Genomic DNA, 13,045 nt, shown 5'->3' with positions numbered 1-13,045 from the left:
TTATCCAAGAATGATTCTTCCTTTTTGATCTTTTTATTTTTCACATTTAGAATGCGGATTGTGGATGATGATGTGAGCTGGGCAACTATCTCTACCACTAAACCGGAAAAGGAGGAAGAAGATGATGGAGATTTGCCTGTGGTATGTATCTTTTGAGGCTGCGAGGACGTCTCAATCTTGATTCCCGGTACAGGGTAGATTTATATATATATATGTTGAGGGCAGAAAAGAGGTGACACTTTTCAAAGAGCTGTTTTAAAGTAGTTTTCTTTGATGATGCCTATAGACTGTTTTCTTTGTTATGGAAGGTCTCATTAGCCTAGAAATGGAAGCTAATCACAAAGAGGCAGGACTTCCAATTGTAATGTTTACAATTAGCCATGGTTCAATTTATTGAAATGTACCTTAAAAACAATGTTCAGGTTCAGTTACAGGAAACTTTTTATTTGTTCCTTTTATTCATTGATTCAACCAGGTTTAAAATTGTATACTTTTGTCTAAGTACTGTAAATATATAGATTAATAAAACCTAGGGGTGCCTGGGTGGTGCAGTCGTTAAGTGTCTGCTTTCGGCTCAGGGCGTGATCCCAGTGTTCTGGGATCGAGCCCCAGGTCAGGCTCCTCCGGTGGGAGCCCGCTTCTTCCTCTCCTACTCCCCCTGCTTCTGTTCCCTCTCTCGCTGGCTGTCTCTGTCATGTCAAATAAATAAATAAAATCTTTAAAAAAAGAGAGATTAATAAAACCTAATGTCTGTACTTTAGAGAACCTAACCTAGTTGGGAGACTGAATTTCAAATTTCAACAATGTGATAAATGGTGGAGAGACATTTCATATATGTACCGAGTGTTATTAGAGCACTGGGGAAGTAGCACATTTTTTACTCCACTGGGAAATTTTTTTTAAAGATTTTATTTATTTATTTCAGAGAGAGAGTGAATGTACACACACAAGTTGCGAGGGCAGAGTGAGAGGGAGAACAGACTACCTGCTGAGCAGAGAGCCCTATGACATGGGGCTCAATCCCAGGACCATGCCATCATGACCTGAGCCCACTGAGCCACCCAGGCACCTTCCACTGGGAAATTCTGTGAAGGATGTAAATACCTGAGCTGAGTTTTGAAGGACCAGTAAGAACCAAGTGAGCAAAAGCATAGGCAAATAATCTCACATAGGTACCGTAATGGAAACCTTGCTGAGAAACATGGAGAAAAGGAGAGCTGTTGATAGGCTGTATTACACTAAAAGGTTGTAAATTGAATTCCAGATGAGTGTATTCAGTGTTAATCCCCAGCATATTCTATAGTACATTGTTTAAAAGAAGGTTTATTAGTAATTAGAAAGGAAATAGCGGGGCACCTGGCGGCTAAGTCGGTAGAGCATGCAGCTCTTGATCTCGGGGTTGTGAGTTTGAGCCCCACACTGGGTTTAGAGATTACTTTAAAAAGGGGTCAGGATGCCTGGGTGGCTCAGTCAGTTAAGTGTCTGCTTTTGGCTCAAGTCATAACCCCAGGGTCCTGGGATGGAGCCCCGCGTAGGGCTCCCTGCTCAGCAGGGAGTCTGCTTCTCTCTCTCTTTCTCTCCCTCTGCTCCTCTCTTGTGCTGTCTCTCTTGCTCACTATTCCTCAAATAAATAAATAAAATCTTTAAAAAAAAAAGGAAGAAGGGAAATAGTGATCATAAGGGGCCAATTAATTTGAGTTAGAACCACTTAACCTAATTAATGTTTACAACATTTTTTTTTAATGTTATAAAAGCAATACATATTTATTGTAGAATATTTGGGAATTACAAGAAGGTTTAAAATTTTGGAAAAAAATATAATAATCACTTACCCTGTGATTGTCCAGGGGTAACAATTGCTAACATTTGGATGCGTATGTCTTAATTCATAGATTATACATACTTGTATTTTATTTATTTTTTAAATATAATTGAGATCATACTGAACATATGGTTTCGGAGCCTGATCTCTTATTTAATAATATGTTGTGACTACTGTAGTAAGATTTTAAAATGTTTTTTGAGGACATGATTTTTAATGGTTGCAATAGTAGTTGCATAAATCATATATATTGATTTAACCTGTCCTTTTACTGAATGTATGAGTGGTTTTCTGTTTTAAAATATAGTGCTTTGAAAAACATCTTGTACAGAAATCATTTTAGAAATCTGTTCATTTCTTTATTCCTATCAAATGGAATTTTTTTTTTTTTTAAAGATTTTTTATTTATTTATTTGACAGAGATAGAGACAGCCAGCGAGAGAGGGAACACAAGCAGGGGGAGTGGGAGAGGAAGAAGCAGGCTCATAGCGGAGGAGCCTGATGTGGGGCTCGATCCCATAACGCCGGGATCACGCCCTGAGCCGAAGGCAGACGCTTAACCGCTGTGCCACCCAGGCGCCCCCCTATTAAATGGAATTAATAGGTTAGAAAGCGTGGTCCTTTTGAGCTGTATTCCCGTATTGCTTTCCAAAAGGTGGTACCAATTTATACTCTCCTTAAAGTTGTTTGAGAATGCCATTTTCCGCATTTCTTCATCAATACTAGAGAATTATTTTCAACAAAAACAATAGTGAACCTATGTCGGTTTGGCAGGTTAACAGTGGTATCCAGTTTCTTTGAAAAGGAGTGAATAATTTTTTCATATGTTTATTGGGCATTTGTATTTCATGAATTTTTCGGCATTTTTTCCCATTGTTTAGAAAATTGGACTTTCTAATTTTTTCATTGATTTATTTGATATTTATATAAAAGAATATATTACCTGTTTTACCTGTCATAGGTATATTTTATTAGTTGCCTTTTCATTTATGTTTTTGAGAACTAAAATTTTTAATTTTTATATAGCCAAGTCTATTAATTTTCCTTTATAATATTGTCTTTTGCTTTTACGATTGCCTCAAAACCCGAACAAGGGAGGCTTTAGCTCCACTGCTCTCTGCACTGATTAAAACAGATCTTGATTATTGAATTCATTTTTGTTATGGCAAGACCATCACAACCACCAGTAATAATGGCAAAATAATTAGGACAAGCACAATAGCAGTGGCAGCACAAGAATAATGGGTATAATTTATTGAGTATTTACCATGTACCAAGCTGCTTAGCTTACATGAATTATCTCATTGAATTCTTATAGAAATCCTTTGAGTCCTCCTTTCACAAATGAGGAAATTTGAGGTTTAGAGAAAATAATTTGCCAAAGGCTATACAAATATTATGTGGCAGAGCTGGTGAATTAGATCTCAGTTTATCTTGCTTGAATTCAGGCCTGTGCTTTCCTGTCTCAAAACTGGGTTACCTGAGGACTGATGGTAGGCTCTTGGGAACAGAAAAATAAAAGTGAGTTATGACCTGGGTTTGTATTTTAGTTCTGCCACTTGCTAGCTTGTGATATTGAGAAATCTGCTTAAATTCTCTGAATCACAGTTTGTTTTTTATTAGTGTGGGACCTTTCTTTGGAGGGCTGTTTTGAGGATTGAGTGGGATAATGTACGTAAAGCCCAAACACAGCGCCTGGCATGTAGTCGCTGCTCTGTACTAGAATTTTTATGCCAGCTGCCTTTGAAAATCTGTTATGTGGAAAGGAGATTGATTGTATTGGAGTCAGAACCAGGGTTAATGGAAAGAAGTTCTAGGAAAGTAGGTACAGGTCCAATAAAACTAAAGACTTTCTAGCATTGCCCCCAATACAATGGACACAATGAGTTCACTGCCAGTAAATTGGTTCCCTGTCAGGGAGGGACTGGGTGAGTGATCATTTTTCAAGGATATAAGAAGATTCCAGATTTGTATGGGAATTTGGATGATATGAAATGTGTTTTTATCCCTTAAAAATTCTGTGGTTCTATGTACTTCTTAATGACTTCTTTTGGTTGGATTTAAGAAAACCTGTCATTGTGATTACCTGTAATAACAGAGGTTTCATAAGGAGCCTGAAGCCCTTGACATGGAAGCCTGCCTGTATTTTCACTCTGAATGTAAAAGTAAAAAGGTAAAAGGAATTTAGCTTTTAGCTTATCCGTGGAAGTTGTCTACCTGGCAGGTTGATAAAGAAGGTTTGTAATGAAAAAATTCACCTTTGGAGGAAAGTTGATTAGTCAGAGAAAGATCTATAATTAAACTATCCAGGGACAATCAGATAAACATCTCATGGGGCAAACATAGCTGAGGACCACTCCGTGTTTCTGCATGTCTCTTCATGGCTGTTTTGGACTTGTGTGTGCCATGTACATTAGGAATGGAATGGTCATAGGTTCAGGTTCTTGGAACAACAGTGCTCCTTGCCTGGATCCTGTGGGTTTTCTCAACATAATGTCCTAACTCTGACAGGTGGCTGAGTTTGTGGATGAGCGGCCAGAAGAGGTAAAGCAGATGGAAGCCTTTCGCTCCAGTGCCAAATGGAAGCTTCTGGGAGGTTAGTTTCAACAAATTTCCCATATTTAGGGGAAGCCTTTTTTTTTTCTTCTCTATGCTTTTCTTTTAGAAAAATGCATAGTTTGTTTTAGTGTGTCCTTGATCCTGAAAAATATAGTGTGAAAAGAATTCAAAATTTCTTCAGGGGTAGCAAGACATCGGAAGTGGGAGACCAAGTATCCCATTTTCTCTTATAATTTGGCCATTAGGGTTACTGAAGTCTGAAAGTGACTTATTTGGGGTTCTTGCAGTAACCACTCCCCTCAGGCCCAAATAGTGGGGCACTTAGTACATAGACAGGACTTTGGAGGAGTAAATCTTTCTTTGTTCTTCTTTCTTTCTTTCTTTCTCTTTCTTTCTTTCTTTCTTTCTTTCTTTCTTTCTTTCTTTCTCTCTCTCTTTTTCTTTCTTTCTTTCTTTTCTTTTCTTTTCTTTTCTTTTCTTTTCTTTTCTTTTCTTTTCTTTTCTTTTCTTTTCTTTTCTCTTTTCTTTCTTTCGACAGCCAGCGAAGAGAGGGAACACAAGCAGAGGGAGAGGAAGAAGCAGGCTCATAGCAGAGGAGCCTGACGTGGGGCTCGATCCCACAACGCCAGGATCACGCTCTGAGCCAAAGGCAGACGCTTAACCGCTGTGCCACCCAGGCGCCCCTGTTCTTCTTTTAAATATTGGTATTTTGCAGTGCATTATCCTCCACTTACCCACGCTATACCCTCTCCCTAGGCTAGTAATTTAACTCCATATTTAAAATTTTTTTGAGTTTTTGAGGATTGGATAAGGGGCATTTGTTTGTTGTGTTTGAGCAGAGACAAACCTTATTCTTACTTGTCTTGGTTTTTCCCCTGCCTGGCGTAAATAGGGATCTTGCTTTTGAATAGCCATTTAACTCCAGTTTACTCTCGACGTGTTCCTTTTTCATACATGAAGGGTAGAAGAATTAACTCCTAAATAGGATTTGTTCTTTTTCTGTTATACTTTGTGCTTATGTTAATTGTTCTACAATTCTGATAAGAAAAAAATGCATAACCAAAGTGACAGTTGGCTATAGGTTAGTGATCACTATTGCCTCAGTTAACTTTTCAGTACATTATTGTTTTATGAATAAAAAGTTTATTATCGGGGGCGCCTGAGTGGCATAGCGGTTAAGCGTCTGCCTTCGGCTCAGGGCGTGATCCCGGTGTTATGGGATTGAGCCCCACATCAGGCTCCTCTGCTGTGAGCCTGCTTCTTCCTCTCCCACTCCCCCTGCTTGTGTTCCTTCTCTCGCTGGCTGTCTCTCTGTCAAATAAATAAATAAAATATTAAAAAAAAAAGTTTATTATCAGTATGTATTCTTTTATCAGAATCTTGTTCACTCTTATTATTTTCTGCCTTATCCTGTGGTTGTGTTTCCAGTCTTTTCCATACTCCTTTTTTAGAGAGAATCTTCTGGTCTCCATATTTATAGGTCTAGGAAGTGATACCAAACCACCTGCATCCCCTGCCCCCTCCCCTGCAGAATAATTCTTTTTCTTCACTCTCACTGCTCCATCCCCATTTGTCACTGGAAATATCCTCACTGGTCTCTGATCCTTACTTCCTTTTTTATAAATATCCACGCCATGGATTAGATTTGCTGTCAGGTCTCCCACAGATATCAGTACTCTTCTGTGAGTTCACGGTGATTCCCGTCGGATAGGACTATTCCCCAGAGTAAAGGAGTTGACTTGGTTTAATTCATCCACTTAGCAAGTGTTCATTGGGCCCTACCCAGCATTTATTTATACTGGGGCCATAGAGCTCAATGACAAGCAAATGGAGAGGAGAAACTGGATTTTGGAAATGTCCTGAGTTGCTGTAAACATTTCATTCTCTAATACCTTTGGAAACTGAAAGTTTCAAACTCTTTCCTCAACTCCCTATGTTAAAAGTTCGCACGTGGACCCTGGAGTCGGGTGGATCTGCACTGGATCCCCCAGCACTCCACCACGTGTTAGCAGTGTGACTTCGGCAGTAGGCCTTAATCTTTCTGTCAACTTCTTCATCTGTAAGATGGGGATACCAATATTTGTCTTTCAGGCTTGTTGCGAGAATTAAGTGAGGGAATGTATATAAACCATTGGCTTGGAGTAGGTGATCAGGAAATGCTGATCCCTCTTTTTATCTGGTGACCTCCCCCCATAAGGAGCACAGGGCTGTAGATTAAATAGTTAATAGCATTTCATTTTGATATGGCACAGGCTTAGTCACTTTGGCTTTTGAAAGAAGAGCGACTGTGAACTGTGTGTTATCTAGTCTGAGTCTCAGTCGGAGCCTCTGGGAGCTCTGCACAGACACGGTTTTAGGAACAGCATGGGGTTGACAGCTAGAGGATCAGGGTGTTCGCCTATCTCTTCATCTTAGTGTCTGTGACTTGTTAAGAAATCACTCATCATCTTGGAGCCTCTGTTTTCATGTCTGTGAAACAAGGATGCCTGCCTGGCTTACCTTACAAGGTATAATATGAAAAATGCATTTAAATGGCTTGTTAGGCAAATACGAGAGGTTATCTTTAAGGTGTTCATGGACGCCGGTTTACTGCCCCTAAGGAAAAGAGCTGTGCAGACCTTTTGGGATTTCTGAGTAGTTTTGATATGTATGCTGCCAGGGCATCTTTTGAAAGTTTTGGTACCAGGGATGAATAGAGCGCCTGTGGGGATCTAACTCTTTGCCCTTTCTGTTTAGGCCACGGTGAACATCTACCCTCACACAGACACTTCCGTCATGACTCCCCAGATTCATCTCCTCCCAGGAGGGTCCGTCACGACACCCCGGATTCATCTCCTCCCAGGAGGGTACGTCATGACACCCCAGATTCATCTCCTCCCAGGAGGGTCCGTCACGACACCCCGGATTCATCTCCTCCCAGGAGGGTCCGTCACGACACCCCGGATTCATCTCCTCCCAGGAGGGTCCGTCACGACACCCCGGATTCATCTCCTCCCAGGAGGGTCCGTCACGACACCCCGGATTCATCTCCTCCCAGGAGGGTCCGTCACGACACCCCGGATTCATCTCCTCCCAGGAGGGTCCGTCACGACACCCCGGATTCATCTCCTCCCAGGAGGGTCCGTCACGACACCCCGGATTCATCTCCTCCCAGGAGGGTCCGTCACGACACCCCGGATTCATCTCCTCCCAGGAGGGTCCGTCACGACACCCCGGATTCATCTCCTCCCAGGAGGGTCCGTCACGACACCCCGGATTCATCTCCTCCCAGGAGGGTCCGTCACGACACCCCGGATTCATCTCCTCCCAGGAGGGTCCGTCACGACACCCCGGATTCATCTCCTCCCAGGAGGGTCCGTCACGACACCCCGGATTCATCTCCTCCCAGGAGGGTCCGTCACGACACCCCGGATTCATCTCCTCCCAGGAGGGTCCGTCACGACACCCCGGATTCATCTCCTCCCAGGAGGGTCCGTCACGACACCCCGGATTCCTCTCCTCCCAGGAGGGTCCGTCACGACACCCCGGATTCCTCTCCCCCAAGGAGGGTCCGTCACGACACCCCGGATTCCTCTCCCCCAAGGAGAGTCCGTCATGACACCCCAGATTCATCTCCTCCCAGGAGGGCCCGTCATGCTTCTCTGGATCCTTCTCCCCCCAGGAAGCCTCATCATCACTCTTCAGGTGTGTCTCCTAGGAGAGCCCATCATGACACACGAAGATCCATCTCTTCCTGGTAGGGCCCATCACAATTCCTCAGATAGCTCTGTTCCCAGAAGGGCCCGAAATAGCTCCCCTGACACATCTCAACCTAGAAGGACTCTTGACTCCTTGGACACATCGCAGCTCAGGAGGGCCCGTCATGACTCCCCTGATTTGGCTGCTAATGTCCCTCATTCGCTGCCCAGAACCAAAAGTGGAAAAGCTCCAGAAAGAGCCTCTAGCAAAATTTCTCCACATTGGAAGGGGCCAGGACCATCTCATGCATCACTCCCAAAGAACAGCAAGTATGAGTATGACTCCGACCTCTCTCCTCCACGAAAAAAGCAAGCAAAATCCCATAAGCATGATTCTAAAGGTAAGTATTTGATTGCCCATGAGAAGGACTTACTCCCTAAGTGCTTTCTTTTGGACCTTTTACTTGTGGTCTTTAGAAATGAGAATGGTATTTTTTGGAGAAGTTTTAAAAACTGTAGGGAAATGGGAGAGGTTGGGCTGAGGAGAGTTAAAATTTACAGTGGCAAGGAGGACGTTTTTATATATCTTTGTTTTTTGTCCCCACCCCGTATGAAAATACTACATGTCTGATGTAGAAACTTCAGAGTGTATAGAGATGCAGAAGGAAGTAGAAGGAAGATTACACAAAATTCTGTCATTCACAGCCATTCACTGTTAGTGCTGTGGCCAGTGTTTGTTTAGGCTTTTTTCTGTTCATTTTTTTATGTAGTTAAGCCCTTTCTATGTTGTATATACATGTTGTGTGTATAGTCTTGCCTGGTTTTTTCACTTAACGTTATCCTCCCCATGTCATAAAAACATCTCTTTGTCAATATGATCTTTATTGGTGTTCTGTTACATAAATGTGCTTAACCATTTCCCTAATACTGCATATTTTAGGTTATTTCTAAATTTTTGCTTTTATAATTTTAAAATGAGCCTTATACATAAATCGTTGCCCCATTTTGGATTATTTCCTTATCTACTTTTAGGTAGATTTTTCTGGGAATTTAAGTACTTCTAGATATGTTTCCTAGAAAACAAAGTAGAAATCGACTTACTAGGTAAGAGGGATGTATATTTTTAAAATGGTTGATACGCGTTTGCAGGTTGCCTTTTTAGGAGTTGATTTGTGATGTTTCTGTCTACAACTCAGGCCTATGCTGTGAGATTTGTTTACTCAGTCTTTGTCCCTAGGGACTGTTTTCTTTTTCTTTTCTTTTTTTTTTTTTAGGATTTTATTTATTTGAGAGAGAGAGAGAGAGTCGGAGCATACCAGAGCATGAATGGGGGTAGGGGAAAGAGGGAGAGGGAGAAGCAGGCTTCTCCTGACACGGGGCTGAGCAGGGAGCCTTGCTGAGCCAAAGGCATACTCTTAAGCGACTGAGCCACCCAGGTATGTTCTAGGTAGTTTTTTAACTTTGCCACAGCACTGAGGTCTGAGCACAAGTTGTTTTGCCCATTCTATGCTCAGATAAATATGACATAGGTGCGTATGTTGAGGTCTCACATGCTAGTCACAGTCAGTAGTAATTTGGGAATAGAACCCCCATCCTCCCTGTTGGTTTTAAAGGTTGTCCCTGACTCTGATCTTCTCACGCATCATCTGTACTTGTGTTTAGGTTAGTGATAGCTCTTTAGAGGAGGACTGAATGAATATTGAATATTAGCCTGGTAAGTTCTATTTTTAAAATTCTGCAAGGGGATTAAAGATTTTATTTTTTAATTTCTAGGCTCTTCGCCCAGCCATAGGAGGTTTCACACAAGCTCTTCACCTAGGAGACATCAGAGCCACGTGTTGGACTCTTCCTCCTACCCAAGTGACAGTCGGAAAGCCTCTGATTCATATCTTTCTCCTCCACGGCATAAGCAAAGTTCAGGGCACAAGGATTCTGATTCAGATCTGTCACCTCCACGGAATAGACCTACACATCGGAGCTCTGATTCTGACCTGTCTCCACCAAGGAGGAAACAGAGGGCCAAATCTTCTGATTCTGATCTGTCTCCACCTCGAAGGAGTCAGCCTCTAGGAAAGAAGGTAGGAATTTTCAGGAGCCATGTCTTTTCCTTAGAGTGGCTTCTGTTTTCGAGCTGTGTACACATCTCAGATATGCAAACCAGAGAGGGAGGAGGTAGCTCCTGGTAGCAGAGTAAATCTAGAGCACAGTTACCTTTAGAGCTCTTTACTTCTCTCTGAGGGCAGGACTGCCTATAACCCAGCCCAGATGAACTTGTAAACACCAGGTTTCCTAAGTACCTTCCGCCTTTCTATACTCTTTATTCCACAAAACTCATTTTTTAATAGGTCCGGAAAAACTTCCTATTGTCTTAGGAATGAACTGAGAACTATAGTTTACAGAGTAGAGTCCAGAGTACAAACCTTGTGTTAATTAGATCACATATTTGAATCCTACTTCTTCAGCTGCTGTTTGTGAAATTTGAGCAAGCTTTGGAATATCTTTAAGCCTCAGCTTCTTCATCTGTAAAACGTGGATAATCATAGTATGTACTTCATGAGGCTATTGTGAGAGTTAAATGAGTCAGGGTAAGTAAAACTCTTAGCACAGTGCCCAGGACAAAGTAGACATTAGTGTAAGCAATTTACTATTATAAATCGGACAGCAGGTCCCTGTATTCAGAGCTTAAAGGGAGGGATTTAAAATATAAAACGACTTTTAGAAATCATACCACCTGGGAAGTCAATGTTTTGTTTTATTTTAAATCTGTGATGAAGCATGAATTGCCCAGAACATCCACATGAACTCTGAGCCGTTGTTTTGTAAAGCACACAGGTGCTAGGGACAGAATCTTATTCCAGTGAGTTGGTTAAGAAACAGGAATAGGGCCTGCAGTGTGCACTTTTCCCTCCAACCCAGACTTTTCAGGTAGGTCTCCTCTGTTGCCCACATGGTCCTGGTAGTCTGTTCCTGACCCGGAAGTGGGGTTCTTCTCTTTTGGGGAAGAAAGTGAGGTTTGTGTTGCAACTGGACCCCCTGACATTTTATGTATCTGTTTACTTCATGGATAATTTCATATTGATCAAATTGAGTACATTGCACATGATACACTATATACTCCATTTTTGGATTGGTTGTTTATCTTGCTATGAAATGGAGTTTAATAAAAAGGTTTGATTTGGTCATAACTTGTCATGCTCCTAAAACATATCCACAATTGAAGGACCTTAGATTTGTTTGAGTTTGTAGTTGAAATGGAATATCTTATCAGTGTGGGTCTGTATTGGAGGGCTTAGAGTTTGATACAGGTTTCTGATCAGGTGACCTGAGAGTGCGGCTTCATGTGTGCAGTTTATATACTGAAAAGTCAGCAATATAGATGCTATGCCTGTTCTTTAATATTTTCTTGGTTTGTGTTTCTGTTTATTCTTGAAACTTGATAGTACTGTTAATATGCCACCAAATTCAATTTTATTTCTTTTTTATTTTGTGAATCTTGTGGTCAGTAATGAGAATACAAGGCTAGAGTTTTTGGTTTGGTTATTGCTAATCATTAGGCAAAAATGCACCTAACTGTGTATACCCTGGAGCCTGCTGCTGTATTGCCTCATTAATGTTGGATGCTCCCTTTTCCATTGCATAGGCTGCACACATGTATTCTGGGGCTAAAACTGGGTTGGTGTTAACTGACATACAGCGAGAGCAGCAGGAACTCAAGAAACGGGACCAAGAAACCCTGGCGTTTGAAGGTAAAAATGTGAAAGTGGAGACCAATCAAGGCTCATGTAGATTTTATTATTTTTTAATGTAGTTTATTGTACCTGATATTTTAAACTTTTAATTGATATTAAATTTCAGCTCTGGTTTTATGCATTATGTTAACTTCTTAGTGGGCCCAAATGCTTCCTTTCCTTCTTGAAAAAGGTTAGATATTGGTAGGGACTATTTGTAGTCTGGCTGCAAAAGTTTTTTGTGTTTTTTTTTTAAGATTTTATTTATTTATTTGACAGAGATAGAGACAGCCAGTGAGAGAGGGAACACAAAGGGGGAGTGGGAGAGGAAGAAGCAGGCTCATAGCGGAGGAGCCTGATGTGGGGCTCGATCCCATAACGCCGGGATCACGCCCTGAGCCGAAGGCAGACGCTTAACCGCTGTGCCACCCAGGCGCCCCTGCAAAAGTTTTTATCCACCATCAGAACCCCAAGTGGTTGATTTCAACTGTTAGAATTATTTCTGATTTTGATACCTGATGTTTATCTTTAAAAGTAGAATTTTCCTTTGCAGCTGAATTCCAATATGCTGAAACCGTATTTCGAGATAAGTCTGGTCGTAAGAGGAATTTGAAACTGGAACGTTTAGAGCAAAGGAGAAAAGCAGAAAAGGACTCGGAGAGAGATGAGCTGTATGCTCAGTGGGGAAAAGGGTAAGAGAACCACTGAAATGAAGAAAGACTGCACTAGGACTAGAGAAGCTCGTTCTCTACTTTTCTGACCAGCTAGTTCATTGCTGTGCCTTAAGAGCTGTTTCAGGAATGGAAAATTCAACGTGCTCAATGTCCTTTCTACGATACTGATGGGTTCCACACTTTCAGTTGGTATTCTAGGAATTTTACTCTTTTCAATATTTGGCCTATACTGCTAGAAAAAGGATGTTTTCCAAATGTAGCCATATGGTCTCAGTGTAAGAGGGGAAATGTTACACAGGATAGCAGATGGTCTTGATTCTTTTTGCCCAGGCTAGCCCAGACCCGGCAGCAGCAACAAAATGTGGAGGATGCAATGAAGGAAATGCAGAAGCCTCTGGCCCGCTATATTGATGATGAAGATCTGGATCGGATGCTGAGAGAGCAGGAAAGAGAGGGGGACCCCATGGCCAACTTTATCAAGAAGAATAAAGCCAAGGAGAACAAGAATAAGAAAGGTGAGCCTTCTGGGACTCACCAGAGATGGAGGTGACTTATGGAAAAAGAGAGGGTCTTTAGCTGGGCACA

At 41.7% G+C, this 13,045-nt stretch overlaps 1 protein-coding gene across 2 annotated transcripts in view; it reads left to right on the top strand.

Moving 5' to 3' along the window:
• BUD13 (BUD13 homolog) overlaps nt 1-13,045 on the top strand; it is a 28,971-nt gene that overhangs the window by 2,473 nt on the left and 13,453 nt on the right. The window contains exons 2-9 of one of the 2 annotated variants that reach the window (XM_034665809.1): nt 51-141; nt 4,334-4,418; nt 7,118-7,504; nt 8,103-8,459; nt 9,832-10,136; nt 11,699-11,804; nt 12,340-12,478; nt 12,791-12,975. In XM_034665809.1, coding sequence (XP_034521700.1) covers nt 51-141; nt 4,334-4,418; nt 7,118-7,504; nt 8,103-8,459; nt 9,832-10,136; nt 11,699-11,804; nt 12,340-12,478; nt 12,791-12,975 — 1,655 coding nt within the window. Of the gene's footprint in view, nt 1-50; nt 142-4,333; nt 4,419-7,117; nt 7,544-8,102; nt 8,460-9,831; nt 10,137-11,698; nt 11,805-12,339; nt 12,479-12,790; nt 12,976-13,045 lie in introns of both variants that reach the window. The other variant, XM_034665810.1, reaches the window with a different exon arrangement.

The sequence above is a fragment of the Ailuropoda melanoleuca genome, chromosome 8 (genome assembly GCF_002007445.2).
Source record: "Ailuropoda melanoleuca isolate Jingjing chromosome 8, ASM200744v2, whole genome shotgun sequence".
Taxonomy (NCBI): Eukaryota; Metazoa; Chordata; class Mammalia; order Carnivora; family Ursidae; genus Ailuropoda; species Ailuropoda melanoleuca.
This window is presented reverse-complemented; position numbering and strand designations above follow the sequence as displayed.